Genomic DNA, 25762 nt, shown 5'->3' with positions numbered 1-25762 from the left:
TATGACTTTGGTGGGGGGCCTGCTATCATGAGCTCTGCCAGGATTTTTATCTTTGGAATCGGTCTTCAGATGCCTGTATCATTGACTTTGATCAAGGTGTGGGGGGCTGAGGGCATTGGGGACACTCCCCCCACCCCCACAGTTGAAAAACCACATGTACCTTTTGACTCCCCAGAAACTTTACTACTGGTGGCCCTACTGCTGACCAGAAGCCTTAGCGATAACATAAACAGTTGATTATATGTATCATATACTGTATTCTTACGATAAAGTAAGTTAGAGAAAAGAATGTTATTATGAAAATCATAAGGAAGACAACATATGTTTCTAGTACTGGACTGTGTTTATCAAAAAAACAACAAATCCGCGTATAAGCGAACCCGTGGAATTCCAGCCTGTATTGTTCCAAGGTCAACTGTAGTTATAGGCTAGGAGATTTAGACCGGGATTTGTTTCTCTTTCAGTATTGATTGACCCCCTTTCCCAAATTTTCTCTGTCCCTGGGACTGTTTCTTTGCTGCACACCTAATGAGATACTCCAGGCAGGCTCTTTGTAACAAAATGAATAGGATAAATAACCCCTTTCTGACTTTGCATTTCTTTAATCAACTTACTTCCATTTTAACTGTGAAAACCTCAATTTTTCCTATGGTATTTGACGAGGCCTTCAAAACTGGGGCTGTCTGGTGGTGGCTGTTCTTGGGGATGTGAATACTCAATATTGCTGTGAAAGGGGATCTTAGGAATGGTTCCTCTCTGATACCATCCTTTCCCCACACTGGTGGCCAGGAGACATTCCCATGTATCCTTGTCTGTGGCTCAGCTCCAACATGCTGCTTGCATCCAAATTAAGAGTTTAGAAGATAATTCTGTTCCTTCTGCTATCTCTAATGGATTTTTTAAAAAAATATTAGTAAATATTAGCATATAAACCTATCTCTAATGTTTTGGGTTGGTTTGTTTTTGCAGGTGCTTTATTCTTCCGAATGATACAATCCATTGTGAGAGAGAACTGTATCAATCAGCGAGAGCCTGGAAGGACCACAAGGCGTACATTGATAAAGAGGTTAGCCACAGCCATGTGATTGGAAGGGTGCATTCCGGATGCAAACTCGGCTCCCAGCCCCATGGAGACTGGTGGGGTTCACTGCGTATACACATCATTGTTTTTTACAATCACAATTACATGAAACATAGCGTAGCAAGGTTTTATCTTTCCCCGGTGATGTAGTGATTTTCCTGCCTGAAAACAAAATAGGGTGTGAGAAAATAGCAGGGATTGGCTCGATGACCTGTTGAAATTTCCGTGAGGAAATGATCCAGTCGTAAGTGAAGCATCTGTTCGTGTTTATCTACAGCACATCAGCAGGAATGTCGAGATAGACATATTCTGTGTCCACTTTGTTTCCAAGTTAATTATCATCTCAGTGGAAGAGCTGGAATTATGGAATATAGAAAGCAAGGTGAAAAGAGAGGCACTCAGCATAGAAAATCCTGATCTAAAAAAAAAAAAAAAAAAGAAAATCCTGATCTTCAAATGTAATTGTTCATGCATGTGTCTTCCAGATTGAAGCTTTGCAAGACAAAATTAAGAATTTAAGAGAAGTGAGAGGACACCTAAAGAGGAGAAAGCCAGAGGAGTGTGCCTGTAGTAAACAGAGGTGAGTGGGTGGCCACTTCACCCCCTTGTTTCCAAACTCATGTTTCCACAAGCTCCGGTGACAAGCACTGGGCTTGTTTGTCTCTTCTACCAATAGAAAGCTTAGTAAATTGAATTTATTATCATATACTGAAAAGAAATATGTCATAAACCTAAGCCGAAGGTTAAAAAGCCCCATTAAGCTAAGACAGTTACAACAAAGTAACTACTTTCCTTCTGTTCTGCTTCCTGTTTGTAAAATGAATTGTCGGTTTGCCAGGGGTGGCTCGGTTGGTGAAGCATCTGCCTTTGGCTCACGTCATGATCTCAGAGTCCTGGGATCGAGCCCCAGGCCTGGCTCCCTGGGCAGCAGGGAGTCTGCTCCTCTCTCTGCCCCTCCCTCCTGCTCTGCTCTTCCTTGCTATCTCTCTGCCTCTCAAATAAATAAATAAAATCTTTTTTAAAATAAAATAAGATAAAATAAATAAAATAAAATAATAAAATAAAATAAAATAAAATAAAATAAAATAAAATAAAAACTGTCTGATTAAATGTGAGACTATGAAGACTCCCTTTTCAATCTTCTTGCCCGTAGCTATTATAATAAAGAGAAAGGTGTAAAAAAGCAAGAGAAGGTGAAGAGCCATCTCCACCCATTCAAGTAAGTGAGTCTGTTTTTCCACTTTCGCTGGGAGTGGAGGACTGTCCCCTGGGCACTTCTAAAAGGCAGCAGGGACCCCTGTGTTCCAAGTGGTGCTGCTTCCAAGCAAGCAGATCTAGCCAGGAAGGCACAGAGCTCCAGAAGTTGGCAACAAAGCCCTATCTTGCCAAGAGACCACGGGGATGCTTTTGGAATCCTTTAGGGGGAGCCATGAGGAGATCTGCTCTAATTCTATATGTGTTCTCTGCCGATGTATGGGATGGTAACTGGATTTTATTCTATGCACTGTGGACAGCGATTGGGAAAAGGGACCATGGTGATTAGGTTGGTGTGTCCATAGAATAGTCTGCAATCATGCTGAATTCTGAAAGCTGGAAGAAATATACATATCTTTAAAATAATAGTTAAAATTTGCATGTGAAGGGATTTAGTATTGAGCCTCAGCGAAAGTTGAGCCCTTTATGGAATAAAACAAAATAGTAACAAAAAGGAATTCTTTCCAAGTCATGTAATCCCACTAACCATTGACTTTCTGGCTGGTGAGTACTAAGTCCCAGGGAGTTAAGCCACATGTCCAAATGCTGTGGCTAGCGGGATCCATGGATTCACCTCGACATTTATTTCCACCGGTGTTTACATGTAAATAAGGAAGAAAACGTTGATCCTTCCAGGCTCGGTAAAATTCTAAGAGAGTTGTCACTTAATGAGTTTGTCTTCACTTTTGCCAATTATAGTGCGAGGCCCTCTGTGGAAAACAAGTCCTCTGTTACTGTGTATCTGCATATTTTGTGTGAGATTCATAGCAACAATAATATTTTTAATTGGGAAACGGCTTTCTGATCATTAACACACCCCTTCTGTTGGAATAGGGAAGCTGCTCAAGAAGTAGACAGCAAACTGCAGCTTTTCAAGGAGAACCGTAGGAGGAAGAAGGAGAGGAAGGAAAAGAAACGCCAGAGGAAGGGGGAGGAATGTAGCCTTCCTGGCCTCACCTGCTTCACACACGACAACAACCACTGGCAGACGGCCCCATTCTGGAACTGTACGTACTGTGTGCTTCTGGTTTGGGGTTTTTTTTTGTTGGGGGGAGGTTTAGAAATAGTTTTCCCAGTTTGGGGGCACCTAGTTGGCTTAGTTGGTTAAGCATTGACTGTTGGTTGCAGCTCAGGTCATGATCTCAGAGTCGTTGAGATGGAGCCACTCATTGAGTTCCATGCTCAGTGCAAAGTCTGCTGGAGATTCTCCCTCTCTCCCTCCCGCGTCTGTCCCTCCATGACTCGTGCTCTCTAAATAAACACACACATACATAAATACATCCATAAAATTATTTTATTTTATATATTTTTAAAGATTTTATTTATTTATTCATGAGAGACACAGAGAGAGAAAGAGGCAGAGACACAGGCAGAGGGAAAAGCAGGCTCCATGCAGGGAGCCTGATGTTGGACTCGATCCTGGGTCTCCAGGATCACGCCCTGGGATGAAGGTGGCACTAAACTGCTGAGCCACCCGGGCTGTCCCATAAAATCATTTAAAATTTTTTTCCAGTTTTATTGAGATACAATTGACACAGAACTGCATAACTTTAAAGTGTATGGCATAATGACCTGACTTCTGTGTATTGTGACGTGATGACCACGGTAAGTTCAGTTAGCGCCTATCATCTCATCTGAGTTACTCCTTTTAGATGCCACTGTCCACCGCCATGCAGAGAGCCACCAACTAACGCCACAGTTACTAAGACTAGGGCTTCAGCAGTGTAAAACCAGGAACCTAGAATGATTTAAGAGGAGAGCATCGTATTATTTTCTACACTGGTAACTAGAATGATTTTGCCAAAAATTAACTTTTTCTTTAAAGATTTGTTTTCATATTTCATTTGCAAATGCCAAGCTCACCCTGGATGTTTCTGCTGATGATGTCATTTCACGCAGTAACCAGCTCTTGGCAGAGTTCCTACCCAGTAAGACTGGCTTTAGTTCTATCTATAACTAAATAAATGGACGAACAATTTTGCCTCGAATAGATTTTGTTTCTACTTCATTTCATGTAATTCTGTAAGTATAATAAAAGGAAATGAAAACCCCTCTAATGCAGGGGCCATATCCTACTAATTCTCAGTCCCCTTTGGTACCTAGCATCATGCTCACAGAAGAATAGGGATTCTACATAATTGGTGGTTTTACGTGGAATTGCTGATGATATGTAATAATAATTATGTGGGGTTTTTTGTTTTGTTTTGTTTTTTTAAGAGAGAAACAAAGCACATGTAAACCAGGGAGGAGGGGCAGAGGGAGAGGGAGAGAGAGAACCTTAAGCAGGCTCCATGTCCAGCTTGGAGTCCAATGCGGGACTCGATCTCACAACCCTGAGATCATGACCGGAGACAGAATCAAGAGTCAGACGCTTAACCAGTGAGCCACCCAGAGGTCCCAACAATTGTGCACTTTTAAAATTCATACTTATATGTGCTTTGGTGGCCTATGCACAGTATTCACTGAGGCCTTCTAGAAATAATGCCCTTAATTCTTGTGGCACAACAACTGATTGAAGGCTCACCATCCCAGAGAGTAGCTAAAACCTCAGATCTTCTCATTGAGAAGAACCCAGGAGACCACCTGGGTCAGAGTCTCTCAAAGTGGAATTTAGAGACTCCAGGAACCCAAGACCATTCTCAGGGGGTTTCAGGCCTATATCCCAAAATCTTTGTTTTATCTTTCCATTTGGATGCTTTTTGATTTCAGTATCCAAGCTTGCATTTTCATTTCCAGCCACACTGAGGCCAAGTGAACTCTTAAACTCATAGCATTTAACTTTTAATCTCATTCCCTAAACTGGGGAGTGAAGATCTCTGAGGGTCACTCAGGTTACAGGGGTCCATCCTCCACCAAGCTCTGGGGTGGGGTACAGGACACACAGCAGTTTGAAAAATCATTTCTGCAGGGCAAGGGATGAATAGATGGAGCAGTGTGGATCTTTAGGGCCGTGAAACTACTTTGTATGATACTATACTGGTGATACATATCATTATACATTTGTCAAAGCTCATAGAACATACAACACTAAGAGCGAACCATAATGTAGGCTATGGACTTTGGGTGATGATGTGTCAATGTAGGTTCATTAACTGTCACAGATGTGCCACTGTCAAAAGGGAATTTGGTAGTGTGGAAGGTTGGGCATATGTGAGATGAGTGTAGTCCCTAGAAAGTCTCTGGGCCTTCTGCTAGGTTTTTCTATAAACTGTTTTATGCTCTAAAAAGTCTATTAGGGACACCTGGGTGTCTCAGCGGTTGAGCATCTGCTTCTGGCTCAGGGTGTGATCCCGGGGTCCTGGGATCAAGTCCCACATCAGGCTCCCTGCATGGAGCCTTGTTCTCCCTCTGCCTGTGTCCCTGCCTCTCTCTCTCTGTCTCTCATGAGTAAATAAATAAAATCTTTTAAAAAATAAATAAATAAAAAGTCTATTAAAGTAAAATTTAAAGAAAATCATTTCTCATTCATTGTTTAAAATATCTCTTAGCTTAAGGGGACAGATTTAGTGTTCTTAATATTGGATAGGGAGGTAAGTAGCATATAGTGGTTAAGACTATAGCCTTTAGCCAGATCTCTAATGCTGCCACTTGTCAGCTGTTGTGACTTTAGATAAATTACTTAACCTCTCTGTGCTCCGTTTTTCCCATCTATAAAATGGAAAGAATAATAATCTGTCTCATAAAGTTCTTTTAAGGAGTCAATGCATGCAAAGCACACAATGGACAGTGAATGCTCATTAATTAAGTGTACCTATCCCAATTATTTAAAAAATATTTGCTAGATAGCACATTTTTTTTTTTAAAGATTTTATTTATTTATTTGAGAGAGAGGGAGAGAGAGCATGAGTTGGGTGGGAGGGCAGAGGGAGAAGCCAACTCCCCTGGGATCATGACCTGAGCCAAAAGCAGATGCTTAAACAACTGACTGCCTCTCTAGATAGCACACTTTTAAAATTGAATTATTATTGCAGGAAAGGTCAGCAAATCTAGAAACTGCCTTTCTATAAAAGAAGACTAAGTAAAAAAAAAAGAAGAAGACTAAGTAATTTGTTTTGTTTTGTTTTGACTTATGTTTTATTTGCTTTCCACCAGTTAACCAGTGAACCTCTCATGGTACAAAACGTGTTAATGGTCATAGCTCATCTCACGTTAAGACATTGTTGGGGTGCCTGGGTGACACAGTCAGTTAAGTGTCTGACTCTTGGTATCAGCTCAAGTCGTGATCTCAGGGTTGTGATCTCAGGGTTGTGAGATCAAGCCCTGAGTCAGAGTTCATGCTCAGCCTGGATTCTGCTTGAGAATCTCTCCCTCTCCCTCTGGCCCTCCCCACTGCGCTTGTGCGCTCTCTCTCTCTCTCTCAAGTAAATAAATAAATCTTTAAAAAAATATATTGTCTACAATGATCACAAAGAATCCCGTTTCTGTGCACCATTTTGTGATGTGTCGCTGTGATATAGAGAACAAAGCAAAGGCACCAGGTCCATCTCTGTATTATAAAACTATTTTTTTCTTTTTTAAGAAAAGATAAAAATAACCAGAAATACAAGCTCTGATCATTTCCTTCCCCTTCATTCTCCACTCACTCACTCTATTTCAGTGACTACGGCCTGACGGAGGGAAGCAAATTAATGTGCCTAAAACTTTACCTTGGCCTTCCATCTGTATTCACGATCATAAATTGCCATTATTTTTCCCATTTGCCACCTGGTCCCACAGCAAATTATTTAGAAAGGAGGGAAATATAATTTTTTAAAACATCTAACCACATAGTAGTTACAAGAAAGAAAATGTGCCCCTTAAAGTAAAAAAGATCAGGAAATGGTTAGCCGGCCTACATTTTTTTGTTTTTTTCAGGCTAACCAGCCTACATTTTGTTTTTCTTTTTCTTTTTCTCTTTTTTTTTTTACCAACAGTGGGCTCTTTCTGTGCTTGCACGAGTTCTAACAACAATACCTACTGGTGTTTGCGGACAGTTAATGAGACGCATAATTTTCTTTTCTGTGAGTTCGCCACTGGCTTTTTGGAGTATTTTGATATGAATACAGATCCTTATCAGGTAAGTCCATATGTTTTCGTTTTATGAAGGTTGTTGAAAATGAAACAGCCAGAACATGAGCATAACTCTATCGTCCTGGCCTCCTCATCCACAGCTCACAAACGCAGTGCACACAGTGGAACGGGGCATTTTGAATCAGCTGCATGTTCAACTCATGGAGCTCAGAAGCTGTCAGGGGTACAAGCAGTGCAACCCAAGACCTAAGGGCCTTGAAGTTGGTAAGGGGGAAAAAGGTTTTTTTTTCTTTTCCTGTATTTCCTGGGAAATTCTTTGTGTTGTCGAGTTTTCCACCTTTGAAACGTCTGTAGTAGAAACACAAGAGTTTGGGATTCGTCCAGGGGAGACTTTCCAGGCAATTCCAAATATAACGTGTTCTCTAAGCTTACCTCTGGGAGCATTAATGAAAAATGTAACGCACCAAAAGATCTGGTGAGAATTTTATTCCAGTTTCTCCCACACGTCTGTTCTACTAGTAAACTCTCCTGGTAGAAGCACTCACTGGCAGGTAGGATGAAAGCATTGGGGACTTATTGGTTATTGCTGCCAATAGACAGAACATATACTCTAGGTAAACCAGGATATCCTAATTTTTTAAGTGAATTTGGATGGAAACACACAATGCCCTGTTTCTGCTTATCACTGTTGGGAGCTGCCCCAGTGGGATCACTACCCGTGACACAGTGAATTAGATTTCTTTTTACCAGGATTTCCCCTCTGAAGTTAGAGATACTTGAGTAATTCACTGTCTTGGGGCCTAAGAGCGTTAGAGGGCCCATATGGAATCAGCCAGATGTTCCCTACCGGGGCCACAGTGTTAAACTCACTTATCTCTCCTCTGGTTCATAAGGCTGCAGTTCTTTTCAGCCTGTCCAGCCCTTTCCTAGTTGATGAGAACACTGATTTTCTCATAATTCCGGTAGAAATGTAAATTCCTGCAGTCCACAGAAGGAAGGAGAGAGAGCTGGTGCTGGCCAGGGCTTGCCAGCAGCGCAGCATGTCAACCCCAAAAGGGTGAACCGTGGGGCTCCCTGGCAGTGGGGAGCACTTTGCAGGGACCCGTTGTGTGCAGCTGGGTTTTCCCAGCGCCCCTAACAGCCCGTGTCTCTGGGTCCCTGGCTCATGTGACTGGGGGCGGGGGACACCCATCCCCAAAGGATCAACGTCTGCCACCTGTCATTTGCACCATGGTAGGGCACCAAGGCTTTCAAGCTGTGAAGGTCCCATAAGAAATTCTAGAAGGGTCACCTCACAGCTATCTTCTCCGTTAACATCGTCATCAGATGAGTTGCCAGCCAGAAATGTCCAGTCCTGACTTGCAAAATGGGTCTTTTGGTCACGACTGCACGTGGCTCAAGCCTTTTCAGATATCCTGCTTACTTGTTCTAGCTTTTCCTCAAATCTTCGCCCTCCACACACCAAAAAGAAAGAAAAAATGTAAAAGCCCAATAAGGCTTAGAAATTAAACCGATTATTAGAGGCCCTAGCGAAATTACACCCTGACATTTCTCCCCCAAAGGACCACGGTCTCTTAATGGGTGATGATGTAACTGCCCCGGGAAGGCTGACAGTCTCTTGATGGGATGACACACCAGGGGGAGCCCGTGATTGCTGTTCGGCCGAAAGTAGTCCTCTCCACCTTCTAGATCGTTCCTAAGTGAGGGGATTATTGGCCTTTCCCCACCCCCCAAGTGTTTTGTCTAAAAATAACCATAATTTTACTGAGCTTGACTGCAAGTACTTCTCTTACTGCTTTTAAATGGGCTCTCCTCCTTTCCCACTGCACTCCCTTTTCATGTGAACTCCTCTACATTTTATCTCAGACCTTTTTATTTTTTAGCTTTCCATGCTCATTTTGAAGCTGTCTACTAGAAAAGCTCTATGGGACTCTAGCCCTGTCTGTACTTAACACAATCTGTTTCTTTCTAGGATTTAGATGTTGTGCATGGAGAACTACATAGTGAATGGTTGTATGAGTTCTAAAGCTAACATAAATTACTCTTGTATTTTCCTATATCAGGAAATAAGGATGGAGGAAGCTATGACCTACACAGGTATTCACACTTTTTTATTCTCCCCCGCAGCTTCTTTCCCAATAATTGCATGATCCAGCCATTTCAACTAATTTCCGTTTCTCACCGTGTTGCGCAGAGCGTAGTGCGGGGTGCATGCATGTGCTAACAGCATTCGCCACCATATCGTGTCATTGGTCACAGATCTGTCACTTCGCTTTTAATCAGCTGTCACGGCAGGATGTCTCTCAGAGCGTTTACTCCATGTGTGTTTGCTCATTAGATGATGCTTTTAAGCATGGAATGATGTGAAAGGGGGAAAAAACCCCAGAATGACCTTCGGGGGCTCTGGGGAGAGGTCGGGAGAATGATTTCCCTTGTGGTGCTTGCACGCTGACGTGGGGAGAGGCTTCCTGGAAGCTGGTTAAGAGGTTCTTGTGAACCATGATGTCAAGGACCCAGAAGGAGCAATGGGAATTTTAAGAGTATTCTGCAGCTGAAGGTGGGGGAAAGAGAAGGAGCTTCTTTGTCAAGAGGCCTTAATTAACCTGGGTGGGGAAAAGCAGCGGTGATATGATTCAGAAGGCTCCGCAGGGTGGTGGTGAGTGAGGAGAAGGCCCGGGGGCCCGGACGGAGAGGTCTGTGCATGAGCACGGAGACCATACGCCTGACACACCCAAACTGCATAAACAGGCCTCAGCCCAGCCACCGTGTTCCCTCCGACCCCCACCTGCCCCTCTCATCTCCTCGTGTTCTGGAGCGGGGGACCCACACACCTGTCATCGTCAGCCCTTGATGATTTTCCATTCTGAGTATAGACCTTGGGTGGATTTGTCAGAAATGTGTCATGTGGGGCAGGAGGGGACTGCCCTTACCACCTCTACTGTGGGGAAACTGAGGCACCGTGTGTCGACAGGCATCCTCATTCATGATGAATCCATCAAAGGAGCATGGACTTGCTTGGTGCCGTGCCGGGGCACCCTGTTTGCCCCACTGCCCCCCCTCCAGCCTCCTGATTGGTCTCAGATTCCTCCTTTTCCAACCAGGAGCCAAACAACAGGAAAGGGAGGGAGAGGGGGATGTAAACAACTAACAGAACAAAGAAAGCCGGACTGTGGAGGATACTTAATAACCACGTGTGTATCTCTTCTTTTTCTCTCCTCTCCTGTCTCCTCTCCTTTCCTGGCTGCACCCCCACCCCGACCCCACATCACCCCCAGCACACGTAGGACAGAGCAGAAGAACCCTCTCTTAAGCTGGTCTCACCCGGGATATGGGCTGACGAGGTAATATCCCACACACCAGCACTCTGCCTGCCTCCCAGAGGCCACACTGAGACATTTCCAAAGTGTGACATTTTAAGTGGACCTAACACTAAATATTGACTCTATGGGTATTTTATGATGCACTCAATTTTACAGCGAAGGGATGTTCAGGGGAGCTGAGCTCTCTTTTACTCCATGTCATGAACGAGGTAAAAGGATATTAAGAGGCTATTTAAGAGACAGGCCTGGTCAGAGCTGAGTCAGAGAACCATTCTCCGTGAAGTCCTCCCCAAACGAGGACACGTTTGAGATGAGGGATGTGTAACTGCACTCCTGGTCATAATTCAGTGGGAGGCATCTGGGACTGACTCCTCTCTCCCTGTGCCACTGCCACTCAATCCAGCATTTGGCAGGTCGTTTGTCACAGCCTTGGTAAACTCGTTGTTGATGGGGTCGCCTGTCTGAGAACGTGACTGTGCAAGGTGACAGAGGGTTACCTTTCCCCTCCACCTCCCTTATCAAAGGACAGATGTAAGGATACCCTAACTCACAATGACTGGCATTTTCGGATCCCACTATTTCATAAGGCAGGGGGCAAGCTGTCTTTCAGTGGCTATCCACGCTGTAGGCCAGAAGTCACGAAATAGGGTGACTCGGGGAGCATCTGCTTGTCACACCTGGGGACTCTCTGGACACCCAAATACAGTGTTTGACGTGGCCTCACCTGCTCATTGGACTGAAAGGAAACAGATGCCAGGCAAGCCACGGTCTGTGTGGAACTGCTGAGAAAACCGTCTCCAGATGGTGTCTGAGGGATACGGCCCTCCAGCGACGGCACGACTGACAGGGTTCAGAAGCCTTGATTCTTCAATTTTGATTTCCTTTTTTTTTTTTTTCTAGAAAACTAATTAAATGCATTTTTAATCATAAAACTTCACTATAAAAGACCTTGAGAAAAATGGTTGACAACTAAGCCTGAAGAAATTGAAATTTGAAAATTCAACAGAATGTTTCAGAAAACATCTTTTTTTTTAAAGATTTTATTTATTTATTCATGAGGGACACAGAGAGAGAGAGAGGCAGAGACACAGGCAGAGGCAGAAGCAGGCTCCATGTGGGGAGCCCGATGTGGGACTGGATCCCAGAACCCCAGGATCAGGCCCTGGGTCGGAGCCACCCAGGTGCCCCCAGGAAACATCTTTCTTGCACAAAATTGACTGCGTGATAGTTTTGACTGCCTTCCATTTTGTGGGTTTGGAGAAATTAATCTTTAGATTTGCTTATTAATCAGCCTTCGGAAAGCAAGCCCGTTCCCTGTTCAACATCGTTATTTATTTTATTTATTTATGGCCCTGGCGTGTGCCTGCGACCGGCCCCGGGCGGCTCTGCTTACTCACTCCGGTCATTTTCCAGCCAGGACAGGCACCGAGGACGGGCACCCGCGGAAAGTGGCCTCTGTGACTCAGAAGATCATTTCTGGCTCGAGTTGAAAGCAATCATTTCTGTGTCGCAAAATAGAATAGGATCAGCAGGGTGAGAGGGTGTTTATTTTTTCCCACTGCTTAGGAAAGCTAACGCGCTGCCCTTTGATGTCCAGGAAATGCTCCTGGCGGGCACGGGGTGGGGTGGCCGGTCAGTTCCTGGCGGCCTCACACGGCCGGGGCTGCTGCCCTGCCCGCGGTGCCCCCCAGGAGCCAGGAGGCCCATGGTGCTTCAGCCGCAGCAGCCACACTTTGGCACACATTGCTTTCGCAGGCTTTTTTAAAAGATTTTATTTATTTATTCATGAGAGACACACAGAGAGAGGGAGAGTCACAGGCAAAGGGAGAAGCAGGCTCTCTATGGGAAGCCTGATGTAGGACTCGATCCCAGGACCCCGGGATCACAACCTGAGCCAAAGGCAGATGCTCAACCACTGAGCCACCCAGGTGCCCCGCTTCTGTGTGTTTTGATTCATCTACCCTGGAGCCACAGCTCATGCTTTGCAGGTGGACATAGGTGAGCTAGCTGTGTGTTAGGGCCTGATCAGTACTGAGGAGCTAGTCTGCCTTGGGTTCAAGTCCTGCCTCCCTAGTAAGAAGCTGAAAACAGAGCCTGGCACGTATCAAGCACTAGTAACGATGAGTATTATTAGTCAGATGTACATGGGATGCAAAATGTTAACATGAAAAAACAAAACAAAAAAAAACGTTAATATGAAGGAGACAGTATGTGAAAGGGAATAGTGACATTATAATTCCCAGGAATGTTCCTGAATTTTCTAAGAAACACTAAAAGAGCTATTCATCAGCACCAGCATCTCCTTCATCACTCTTTGGTAATTCAGAGTCCAGTCTTCTTTCCGAACTGCTTGAAGTTCTGGAAGGACAAAACCCAACCTCCACTGCCCTGCTCTGTGTTATTTTAATGAAGCTTCACCTGGTTCTCTTCTCTCTGTCACATCTCAGGACTCCATTTTATTTTTCCCTCTGTATTTCTTTCCAGTTCTATTGAAAAATAATTTGACACGCATCACAGTGCAAGCCCATTTGTCTTTTAAATTGCCTTGCTAGCTCTGTTGGACTTTTCTGTTTAAGATGCTTGATCAAGAGTTGGGTCAAGGTCAAGGTTTGGGGTTAGAGGGACCAGCCTCCTCAGGTAATGGAGGATTGAGGGTCAGAGTTGTCAAGGCATGAGTCAGAGGCAGGGCCACTGTGTGGGACACGCAGGCACTGAAACCAGCCCAAGCTCTGCTAGACACACCATGCCAACTGGTGGGGCAAGTCTCTTCACACAACAGTGGCCACTCTGGTCAGGCTCCAGGGCAGGGATGAGTCAGGATTCATCTAAGCTCCCAAAGAAAGTTCAAAATTTTGTCTTACTTTTCCAGTAGTGCTTCTACTCCCAATGCCTTATTTGTTGTACTGTAGAGGAAGAAACACAAGTGTCGCAGGACTCTCAGACCCTTCCCTCCAAACTGAGGAGTGAAATCTACCTCTAATTGGCTTCAAAATTGAGAGGACGATGAGAGGGGAAAAATTAATCCTCTTTCATCCATTCGATAAATAAAGAAGGAAAGAATCTACATGGCCACGTCTATGCAAGCCACTGCCTTCTAAGTGAACAGAGTCAAGTATTCCCATTACAATACAGAAAACAAAGTGCTCTGACAGGAGAGGACATGATGCTCTAAGAGCCGTGTGGGGCCCCAAACCCGACCCCAAGGAATCCAGAGAAGCTTCCCAGGGAGGTGGCATTTAACGCTGCATGCGGAAGGCAATGCTGGCATGATCTGGAATATTGATCTAGAGTACTGAAGGAAGAAAACCATTCTGTGAACGATGTTTGATAACAAAGTTGAATAGTGAGAGGTTTATCAAAGAAAGCTAAAATTTTGAAGGACATTTACCTTCACATTAATGGATAAAAAAAATCAGGGACTCCTGGGTGGCTCAGTGGTTGAGCATCTGCCTTCAGTTCAGGTCGTGATCCCAGGGTCCTGGAATCCAGTTCCGCATCAGGCTCCCTGCAGGGAGCCTGCTTCTCCCTCTGCCTGTCTGTCTGCCTCTCTGTGTGTCTCTCATGAATAAATAAATAAAATCTTTTTTAAAATGGGTTTAAAAATAAGCAGGGTTTTTGTTTTTTTTACTAAATGTTAAGAAAGAGAAAATTATGTGCATTTGTCTCAATAAGCAGGTTTGTGCCTTTAATCAGCCATTGACTTTACAAAGTTATTCATCTATAGATAAATGACATAACTTCATTTATTTATAGTTCTATACTGCCTTCTTAGTTGAACGTTCATAGTCTTGTATTTGTAAAATAAATAGGTATTCTTGCGATTCATCAATAAAATTAGTGCACGGGAAATCTTCTACACATAACAATTAAAAAGGTATTTACAATTGATTGGCTTTTAGTTATTTTGCAGGATGCCGAATTCAGAGTCTCTGAAATCTCAAAACCTAAAGCAAATTCCATTTCAGTCTAAAACGTGTTGGGTTTCAAGCAGCACGAATGCCATCCACAAGGCATACTGATTTGGTCCCAAATATTGAAAGCCGTGCGCCTTCATAAAGGCATTCAGGGAAAGCACAGAAAAACAGAGAAGGGCTTCAGAGAATGGAATGGATGTAAGAGCAGATACTCTGTTCAGGTTCTTTCAATTTTGAAAATAAAATTAATGCCTTCAGAACTGAAACCTGGGAAGGGAAGTAGCCACATCAATGAAAATCAACCTTCCGGTTAGCAATGATCAACAAAATTACAAATGTTTATGAATTTCTAAATGACCTATTACTTGCTCCTTGAAATGACAGACACTTAGCCAGATGAAAGTGAAGTTTGCTTCTGAGCACTTGTCCCCAGAATCATCTATAGGTGGGTGCTGTAATGGAGGGGCTCCCACCATGCTGAGGAAACCCAAGAATGGGAAGAGGAGGGTCACAAAAGGCTTTGTGAAGCGAATGATGCTCACATTTAATTGTGAAGGCTGAGAGCTGACTCAGATGATGAGGCAGGGGAGCACATTCCAGACATAAATGTTGGTGCTGAGGAGGGAGAGAGCCTGGTGCTTTCAGGAAACTGCATTGATGGTGGGGCTTCGCAGAGGCCATGTGGGAAGTAGGAACGGAGCAGACTGAAGAAGTCAGTAGGAATCAGGCATTCTCTCTAGAAACCATTCTTTCTGCTTCTAGGGACACCAGTAGTCCTTGCTGATTAGAACACTGCTCCAGAAGAGATACAGTTGCACACCTACATGATCTCTGCTACCTGTGCATAGAGTGGGACATACTTAACTGGTTATTTTGGGGTTTTTGGTTTGTTTGTTTTTTAAGATTTATTTATTTCTTCATGAGAGACCCAGAGAAAGAGAGGCAGAGACATAGGCAGAAGGAGAAGCAGGCTCCATGCAGGGAGCCCAATGCGGGACTTGATCCTGGGACTCCAGGATCATGCCCTGGGCTGGAGGCAGACGCTCAACTGCTGAGCCACCCAGGCGTCCCACTGGTTATGTTTTTAAATATTTATTTATTTATTTGAAAGAGCAGGGGAGAGGAAGAGGGAGAGAATCTTAAGCAGACTCCATGCTGAGCGCAGAGCTCATCACAGGGCTTGATCTCATGACCCTGAGATCATGACCTGATCTGAAATCAAGAGTCACCCAGGCACCCCTCAGAATATCTTATAAAGAGCTCTATGACATCTGTTTGGTGGTCTCACTTTTGATTACTTGGTTAAGGTGTTGTTTGCTAGGTTAATCCACCATAAAATTACTATTATTCTTTTTTATTTTTTTAAAGATTTTTTATTTATTTATTCATGAGAGACACAGAACGAGAGAGAGGCAGAGACACAGGCAGAGGGAGAAGCAGGCCCCATGCAGGGAACCTGATGTGGGACTCGATCCCAGGTCTCCAGGATCACGCCCTGGGCTGAAGGCAGGCGCTAAACCGCTGAGCCACCGGGGCTGCCCTCTTTTTTAATTAGTAATTCATCCACTTTTGAGGAATTCATAATTCCTGCCTTAATCATTTTGATGACTGAAAAGTGATAATTTTTACAGCTTCATTATTCTTGCTACATTTCTTAAGTAGTACTCTACTATAGAGAAAAAGCTTCTCTCTTTCTCATATGTATGTATGTATGTATAGCAATAAAGGATTCATAGATCCTTATTTTATCCCATGGATATCCTTTTGCTACCATTATTTATTTTGATGAATAAAATGTCCCAGTTTTGGCCAATGATGTCCCTTCAGGTGGCTTCTGTATCCTTTTGGTGTGTCCTCATCATCTTTAGAGCATTCCATTGCTTTCAGACCTAACTATGTTCCAGGTTCATCTTGTATTTTTACTCCCCCACATCTGGAATCAGCTGTTTCTCCAAAGAACCCCAGTTCCTTTTAAGTGGGGAGTGGCATGTGGACAGAGTTAAAATACACACACTCGGATATTGGACAGCCGTTCCTATTACTGCAGATATGGAGCTACGTGCGGACGTAGCTATCTAGATATATTGAAAACTGCATGTTTGTCCTGATACCTCTAATTCTTTTTTTTTTTTTTTTAAGATTTTATTTATTTATTCATGAGAAACAGAGAGAGAGAGGCAGAGACACAGGCAGAGGGAGAAGCAGGCTCCATGCAGGGAGCCTGACATGGGACTTGATCCTAGGTCTCCAGGGTCAGGGCCCGGGCTGCAGGCAGAGCTAAACCGCTGAGCCACCGGGGCTGCCCTGACAGCTCTAATTCTAATTCAACAGCTCCGGGTTCCTTCTAGTCTTCCAACTTTCCATATGATACCTTCCTTTTCCAGCAGTAAGTAGTCTAGTTCCTGTTACCCTCAATGGCCTAACTCACCTGTTAAATGCTACAGCGCACAGCAATTTCAGAATTGCTAGATCATCCAGCTGTAAACACAAACGTGCTAACTCAAGTTCAGTGTATTTTTCAGGTATTTCTGTCTTTAGAAGGAGAAAAAAAGAGCACCGTGTTTGAAGTTACTCGGGCTAGTTCCGTGCTCCCTCCTCCTTTATTTATGGTTATGTTACTCATTTGAAACAGAGCAAAATTTGTTTATTTCTGCTCATATCCCAGTTTGGGTTCTATTTTTTTCTCATCACTAGTAGTTTAATTTTGTTTCTCAGTGTGTAATACTTTAAGGTAGTTCCAAAAGTCAAAACTGCCAACAGCACATGAATGTTAGTCCTTCCCCGCATCTCTTCCCACACATGCACCGTAGGTAACAAGTCTCGTCAGTTTTCTGCTTTACTTTCCCATGTTTCTTGTCTCAGTTGTAAGCAGGTGGTGATATTTGACTTCTCTTGCTTTTTTCACACCAACAGTAGTACACTATATATATATACACACACACACACACGCATATATATACATATACACTATACACACAGATATATATATATACACACATACTGTATTGCACTTGGTTTCTTTTTCACTTAAAATATTATTTCACTTTAAAATATATCCTCTCCACCAGTTCACAGAGATCTTCCCATTCTCTTTTCACTGCTTCATACTAATCTACTGTGTGGTTGTACCATAACGTATTCAGGCACTCTTGTGTATAAGCATTTTCAGGCGTTCTCATATTTTGCAATTACAAATTATACAGGAGGGGATCCCTGGGTGGCTCAGCGGTTTAGCGCCTGCCTTCAGCCCAGGGCGTGATCCTAGAGTCCCGGGATCAAGTCCCAGGTCGGGCTCCCTGCATGGAGCCTGCTTCTCCCTCTGCCTGCGTATCTGCCTCTCTCTGTGTCTCTCATGAATAAATAAATAAAAATCTTAAAAAAAAAAATTATACTGGAGTTAAGAGCCTTGTGCAAATATATTTTAGGTTCTTGAGGCTATCTTCAGAGTAAGTTTCTCGTTGTGGGATTACTGGGTCAAAGGCAAATGCCTATAGGAATGTATTAAACTACTGCCAAATTTCCCTCCATATGGTTTGTACCATTTTGCATTCCCATCATCAGTGTATGAGTGTTTGCTCTCCACAGCTGTCAAGTTTTTTAATTTTTTTTCCAGTTAAATGAGAAAGAAAGGATATCTCAGTAGGATTGGAATTTGTATTGCTCTTATTATGAGTTGACATGTTTTTGAAAGTTTCAAGGCCATTTTACTTGCTCTTGTAGATTATCTGGTTATGTCATATAGGCCCACTCCTTTATATAGTTTTTGAAAGAATTATCAGGAAGAACTTACATCTTTATGATGCTAAGTCTTCTATCCAGGAACAAAAGAAATTTTGCCACCTGGTTAGGTAAATTCTAGGTCTTTCAGGAACTTTCTAAACTATCTTCTTATAGGTTTTCCACGTTTCTAGTTTATTCATAGTCTCTTATCTTCTCTGTTACTGTGTGAACAGGGTTTTCCTCCATAATTAAATCCTCTTTGTGATTCTCATTTGTGTATATGTGGGCTATTGATTTCTGTATGTTAATTTTATATTCTGCTACCTTAAAAAATATTTTTATTTTTGAGTTAATTTTGTCATTGATTCTTCTGGATTTTTCAGGTGTACTTGTCTTACATTTGTGAATAGAGATAGCTTTGCTTCTTTTCCAATTCGTTGGCTCTAATTGATCCCTTTTGTCAAATTGAATGAACTAATACTTCTAGTACAATGTTCCCTCATTCCTGATCCATTCAGTGAGAGGGCGGGCCTTAGGACTAAGTTGTATACATCTTTATCATGTTAAAGAACTAACCATTGATGTGTGTGTGTGTGTGTGTTTATTACTAATGAATGTTGAATTTGTCAAAAATCTTTTTCAGCATCTATGGAGATGCTCAAATAATTTTTCTCTTTAGATCTTCCCATACGGTATATTATATTAATGGATCTGCTAAGAAGGAGCCAAGCTTTCATTCCTGGAATAAATTCCACTAGGTCATTATATGTTATTTTCTTAATATTATATTGACTTCTCGGCTCGCCTGGGTGGCTCAGTTGATTAAACGTCTGCCTTTGGCTCATATCATGATCCCAGGGTCCTGGGATCCCTGCTCAGCAGGGAGTCTGCTTCTCCCCCTCCCTCTGCCCCCAGCTCATGCATGCATGCTTTCTCTCAAATAAATAAAATTTTAAAAAATAATAATATTGAATTCTCTTCAATATTTTATTTTGGGGTTTTGTTTTTATATTAATAAATAATGCCAGTCTTGTCCTTTTCTGTTTGTCCTAGTGTTGCCTTTTTAGGTCTTGTGTTAGTTTTCTATTGCTGCTGTAACAAATCACTACACTGTCTTAAACAATACACATTTATTCTTTTATTTTTAGTGGTCAGAAGTCCAAAATGGGTGTTAATGGGGCTAAAGCCATGGGGTGAGCAGGTCTGTGTTCCTTCCGGGAGCTCTAGAAAAGAGACCCTTTCCTTGTCTTTTCCCACTTCTGGAGGCTGCCTACATTCCTTGCCCACCGCCCTCTCCCCCCATCTTCAGAGCTGGCAGGATGGGGGGTCTTCAGATCTCTAGGTGTCTGCCTGTGTGCACATGCGCAGGCACACGCACACGTGTGAGACCTCCAATTCTGGGCGTGCATCTTCTCATTCCCCGGCCTCCTTTTCCCTAATTAGGACCTTTGTGATTACGTTGTCCCCATCTGGACACTTTAGAATCACCATCCCTTACCAAGGTAATTAAATCACATCTGCAAACTCCCTTGTAAGGTAACATAGCCACAATTTCTGGGATTAGGATATGGACCTCTTTCTCTCTGCCACAGCTAGTTATATTTGCTTCATAAAAAGAGTTTGGAGATTTTCTTTGCTTTTCTATGCTTTGCTCCTCCTTGAAGCCTCCTGTGAAACCTTAGGGACCTGATGCATCTTCGTAGAATAGTTTCTTAATAACTTTCTTTTCTTTGGAAACTGCTTTATCTAAGTTTTCTATTTCTATTGGGTCAATTTCAATAAACTATTTTCTGGGCAATTACCTGTTTCATCTAGGTTTTCTAATTTATTGCTTTGAGGTCTACAAAGTGGTCTCTCATGTTTTAAATTTCGTATGTTTCAATGATTATTTCTCCCTTGTCATTTTTTATTTCATGTATGTGAACTTTCTCCCCTTTCTCTCAAGTACCTGAACTACTGATTGTTTTGATACTTTTTTAAAGAACCAGGATTTTTTTATTTATTAATTAGATATGTCATTCTTCCGTTCTCTACCTCATTAATTTTTGCTTTCACCTTTATGATTTCCTTCCTGGTGCTTTCTTTTGATTCACATTGTTCTCTCTGCAGCTTTTTTTGAGTTTTGGGTTTAATTCATTTATTTTTCATCATAAAAGTGTGTAAGGTGAAGAATGCTTAAAATGATACGTATCATGCTTTATGCATCATGTTCTAATACATAGCATTTTCATTATCATTTTTTAAAATTCTGCACTTTTAGATTTGTATTTTACTTTTCATCCAGATGATGTTTGTCAGCTTCTAGGTGAAAGGGCTTTCTTGTTGTTACTAATTTCTTGTTTCATTGTGTCAGGGTGTTTGTAATATTTCTATTCTATGCAACTTATTAATTCTTTTTTTGTGACCTAACACAGAATCAAATAACGTGAATTTCTATGTCTGTTTTAGAAGGTGAGAAGGAGTATACTCGTATACTCTTGGACACATTTAAATGAGAACTATCTGATTGATTATGTATTTAGGTCTTCTGGATTATTATTTAATTTTAGTCCACTTGGCCTGTCTTAGATTATCACTTATTATATTTCCATGTACTTCACTTTGCATCTTTAACAGGTAGTTTCTTCTTTATAAAGGTAGTTGCCTTCCTCCCACCCTTTGGAACTTTGTAGGATTTGTATTTTTGTCCTATTGGTTGCCTTTGAATATAAACGTTTTTAATGCCCCTAGTCCCTGTTTCTTATTTAATCTTTTATTATCTCATTGGTCAGTTTTTAATGGTGTTCTTTGACTCCCAGCTCTTACTTCAACTCTACTCTCAATGAGCTTCTTCTCTTTCAGCTTTTCTATCTTTCCTCCCATTTCTAGTTACATTATTTTTACTTTGTCATATAAAATGTATATATTATCTTTCGACCCATCTCCTACCTTCATTGTACTCCTAAATCTGATAAGTACATTAAATGTTCACATTCAATCCTTTTGCTGAAGTTTCTCCAATGATTTCTTGGTTGAATGAAGACTATTCAAGAGAGCCAATATGTATAGTATTCCCTGCCTTCTTACATTTAGTTTCAGAACTGTTCTTCTGTAGCCTTGATACTTGAAGAAGATTTGGATGGTTGTGAGATCGTTGATTCAGACTTTAATTTTTTTTTCAAACTTTAATTTCTGATTTAAGATAGTTTTCACATCCTGGGGTGCATGATTGAAAGCATTTAATTTACTTGGCAACTTTGTATTGTGATTTCCTTCACTTTATGGTTTATTTTGGTAGGACATCTGGCATTTTCATAAGATAATACATTTTGTTATTCTTATTTTCTATTTTCTTTTGTAACAATTGTGTATAGATTGAGGCTACCTTTATTAATTTCATGGATTCAAGTATTTATGAGATTTCTAGTTTAATATGATCCTTTCTAGTGGATGTAACCAAATATACTTTCTTTTTTACTATTTTATTTTATTATTATTTGGGGGTGAGAGGGAGGTTGTGTGTCTTCCAAATTTTTCTTTTTCCTTTACAGGATATGAAATCCCTCCCCCCTTCTGCTGTCCTCTACCTTACTCACCCAGTTTCCAAAGGATGTTTCTTCTTGCTCTGTGTCCTTTTCTCCCTGAAGCAGTGCCTTTTAGACTACCACCTCGATTCATGCCCATTTCTGAGTCTCTTCCTGTTACAGTCTTTTCTACTTCAGGTTGACGTTCTTTCCAGCGATGGCTTCAACTCAGTTCTTGGCTGCCACTTCATATCCTTCTTCTCTTGTCTATACCATTTTTCCAGGGCTCGTACCCAAAGTGTGACGTTACGGCTCTGTTGAGATTTGGTATTAACTTTTTCTTTCTTTCTTTTTCATTTTTTTACTTACAGGTGGTTTGAAGATTACATGATTTTTTATCTTCTAGTTTACCGAGAGTGTGGGTGTTGTATAGTTTTACTTATTCTTCCTGCTGATCTGTGTTGCTTTGTGGGTAGTTCATCACATTAATCCAGGCTGCCTCTTTCTAAGTGGCACTTGGACACAGCAAGGGGAAAGATGCTGTTTTCTGCAGGACTATAGTTACCGTGGTGATGTAGAAAGATCTGAGAGAGAGAAAGCTGGTGTGTTCTTTGTACACTGTGAAAACCATTCAAAGACTGACTTACCTAGAGCATAGAACTTTCAAGGCCACAACAAAATCAAAGAAATGGATGCAAGCATTAGATCTGAAGAGTATAATTGCATTCACATTTATTTTTATGCTGAGTGCCAAGGAGCATAAAAATGTCTTGCATTAAATGTCTTACATAAAATGTCTGAAATTAACTTTAATATTACGTTAAAACACTTTTTTTTTACTCTTTATTGTTTCTTTTTATTTTTTATTTATTTATTTTTTCTCAAAACACTTTCAAATTTATCATTCACCCGGCGACCCTGTAGGTAGTAAAGTTCTATCGCACAACTATTCCCACATTTTGTCCCACAGATGAGGGACAAAGACTCAGATTGCCTCACTCACATGATGTCCTGGCTGGAAAGTTGACTTGAGTTGAGCGGGGGGTAAAACATAAACCTCCTGACTGATGATGCCATGCATTTCCAGTACCAGCTGTGCCTCATCATAGAGGTTTGTGCTTGTATGAGCCTCTTTCCAATTTTTTGTTACTGTTCGATCACTTCTGTAACCTAAGTCCACTCCCTGATAATAAATTACTAGGGGAAAATGCTTTTTAGTGTTGTATTTCAAGTCGATCTGTGCTGTTAAAAACAATGTAAGTTGCTTGTCTGATAAGTAGGAAGTACTTTCTCCACTAATGATCCATCTTCATCTCTCTTTCCACAGAGGACAGTTATGGGATGGATGGGAAGGTTAATCTGCCCAGCCACACCACAGATGTCAACTGGCAAGGTCTAGAGGATTTATACAGTGTGAATGCAAGTGTCTATGAGTACAGACAAAACTATACACTTAGTCTGGTTGACTGGACTAATTACTTGAAGGATGTAGATAGAGTATTTGCACTGCTGAACAGCCGCCATGAGCAAAATAAAACAAATAAGACTAAAAATGCTCAAAGTGATGGGTTCCTGGCTGGATCTGCTGAGCTCTCTGTGCCAGCAGAGACGGCCTCCGCTGAGTCAGATGAAGACCCGAGTCGTCTGGTTGGGGAAGCGCCTCATTTGACCTTGCCAGCTGACCTTCGAACCCTGCATTTGAACCAACCAACATTCAGTCCAGAGACGAAACTTGAATGGAATAACGACATTCCAGAAGTTAGTCGTTTGAATTCTGAACACTGGAGAAATCATAAAACTGAAAAATGGCTGGAGCACGAAGAGAGAAATCATCTTGAAACCGATTTCAGTGGCAATGGCCTCACAGAGCTGGTGCTCAAGCCCAGGCCCCGGCTGCAGCCCGGTAGCAGGCAGCACAAAGAACTTCCCCAGCGTGGTGGTCCAGGAGAAGATGTTTTTGAAGATCAGCTGCACCTTCCTGTGCATTCTGACGTTGATTCTGTTCATCAGACCATCAATACGGCGGCCGTGGAGCAGCCTCCCAACTCCAGCAGCGAGAAAAGGATGTTGAACAAGGTGAAGAACCACAAGATGGGGAGCTTACAGAGTCTGGAAGGCAGTGCCTCCTTTCCACTCTCCTCTGACTAGCTGAAATTGTTACCTTACCCTAAACATAGTATTTTTTTAACTTTTTATTAGTAAACTAATACAGGCAATCACAACAGCCCACACTCCAAGCTACCGTAGGTACACAGGTGCAGAAGTTAGCACGTGCGTGAGCAGTAGGCACACAGGGACTCGGGGTTGTTAATTAACTATTTGTCAAGAATAGAAAGGAAAGTTGATCTGGGTGTGCTTGTTTGGGGGAGACTAAAACAGTATTATCTTTCGAAAGTTATAGGGATGTGCCTATACAAATACTATCCAGTCAAGATGGCTAGGATTGTACTAAGTTTCTAAAACTTGACGTCCTCCATGAGTCTTTTGACACACTTTCCACTGCCTGCATAATGTGGTTTTGATTCCTTTTTTAACCACTGGGATTTTCAGTGCCATCATGTCCAATGATTTTGCATTTTGAGATCAAAATGCCATGTCTATTTGGTTAGTCTTTTTTTTTCTCTTCCCATAGGCTTTTCATAGTCTCACTGCTGCTCTCAGTGTGACCACAGAAAGTAGACCCCAAGAATGGCACACAGTATGGATCACATATTGTTCAGCATATGCTTTTGCCAGAAAATATTGCATGCGTTTTCCTCGACTTGCTAAAATTGATTAGCAGAAAGGCATGGCTAACGATGTTGGCAGTAAAAATAAATAAATCGACAAAACAAAGATTGCCTGCTCTCTCTGTGCCTAGCCTCAGTGTTCATCATATGCTTCAGATTGCTAAATTTTATTATTTTATTAGCAGGATAAAAGGACTGAAGACTTTTTTTTTCATCTTTGTTTTCTTGACCTGGCTAATAAGGTCAAGTGCTGAGAAAATATGCTTAGTTTTGAATTTATATAAGAAATCTTTTTCAATTAAACAAACTCATGAATGTTTCATATTTTAAACACACCATATGTGTTATATGATTATTTTTAAGGCCTTCACCACGTTCTGGGTTTTTTTTTAAGGCATAATTCAAGACTGCTTTTGAAATTCCGTATTCTTGAAAATATTCTTGTTATGTATTAGATTTTTAAATACCAGCAAAAGGATTACCTCATGGAGAGTTATCAGTACCCTAGCCAACTTCCCAAGAAGGTTTTTTTTCGCTTAACCATGATTTTCTTTTTATTTTTAGATCATTCAAATGCATAGGTAAATTATGTTTTCTTTAAGTGTTTAAGGTAAACTCTTTTTAAAGAAAGTTTAATGTTATAGGTGAATCTTTGATAACTTTAAGTCTTTATCATAGACTCTGTACATATGTTAAAATTAACTAGCTCTTTATCAGATGTGTGTGTCACCAGCTGAATGACAGAAGAAACATATTTATGGTCATGAATGATGTGCTTTGTAAAAAGGTTTCAAGTTATTAGGAAGCATACTGTGTTTTTTAATCTTGTGTAATATTCTGTGATACTTTTATAGAACAATTCTGGCTTCGGGAAAGTCTAGAAGCAATTATTTCTTGAAATAAAAGGTGTTTAAACTTTACCTGTTTCAGAGAAATGAGCTTACCAAGTTTTTGTGCTATACACCCATTCTTTGCAAGTAAAATTGAGTCCTGATCTCAATCGACATGAAGGAATATTAGCCACATTTGTAAAATCACCCCAAAGTCAGTGTGTTACAGAACGCGCTCAGATTAATGATTTCATTGTGGATTTGCCTCCTTGCTTCAGGTAGGATGTGGCAAAGGCAGCACAGGAGTGGCTTCCCCGCTATGTCACCTAGGCAGTTGCACAGAGCCAGTGCTTGGTTTAATCCTCTACTGTAGCCATCCTGACATCTTTAATGACTTTTGA

General features: G+C 41.7%; 1 protein-coding gene across 16 annotated transcripts in view; it reads left to right on the top strand.

Moving 5' to 3' along the window:
• SULF1 (sulfatase 1) overlaps window positions 1-25451 on the top strand; it is a 175509-nt gene extending 150058 nt beyond the window's left edge. For 12 of the 16 annotated variants that reach the window (XM_077876650.1, XM_077876644.1, XM_077876647.1 and 9 more), the window contains 7 exons: window positions 970-1066; window positions 1567-1661; window positions 2235-2300; window positions 3170-3342; window positions 7249-7391; window positions 7486-7609; window positions 23130-25451. In XM_077876650.1, coding sequence (XP_077732776.1) covers window positions 970-1066; window positions 1567-1661; window positions 2235-2300; window positions 3170-3342; window positions 7249-7391; window positions 7486-7609; window positions 23130-23950 — 1519 coding nt within the window. In that variant the 3' untranslated portion in view covers window positions 23951-25451. Of the gene's footprint in view, window positions 1-969; window positions 1067-1566; window positions 1662-2234; window positions 2301-3169; window positions 3343-7248; window positions 7392-7485; window positions 7610-9408; window positions 9443-10620; window positions 10687-23129 lie in introns of all 16 variants that reach the window. The other 4 variants (XM_077876656.1, XM_077876658.1, XM_077876657.1 and 1 more) reach the window with 3 other exon arrangements.
• Window positions 25452-25762: the final 311 nt, after the last annotated feature.

Source organism: Canis aureus, chromosome 28 (assembly GCF_053574225.1).
Source record: "Canis aureus isolate CA01 chromosome 28, VMU_Caureus_v.1.0, whole genome shotgun sequence".
In the NCBI taxonomy this organism is placed as follows: Eukaryota; Metazoa; Chordata; class Mammalia; order Carnivora; family Canidae; genus Canis; species Canis aureus.
This window is presented reverse-complemented; position numbering and strand designations above follow the sequence as displayed.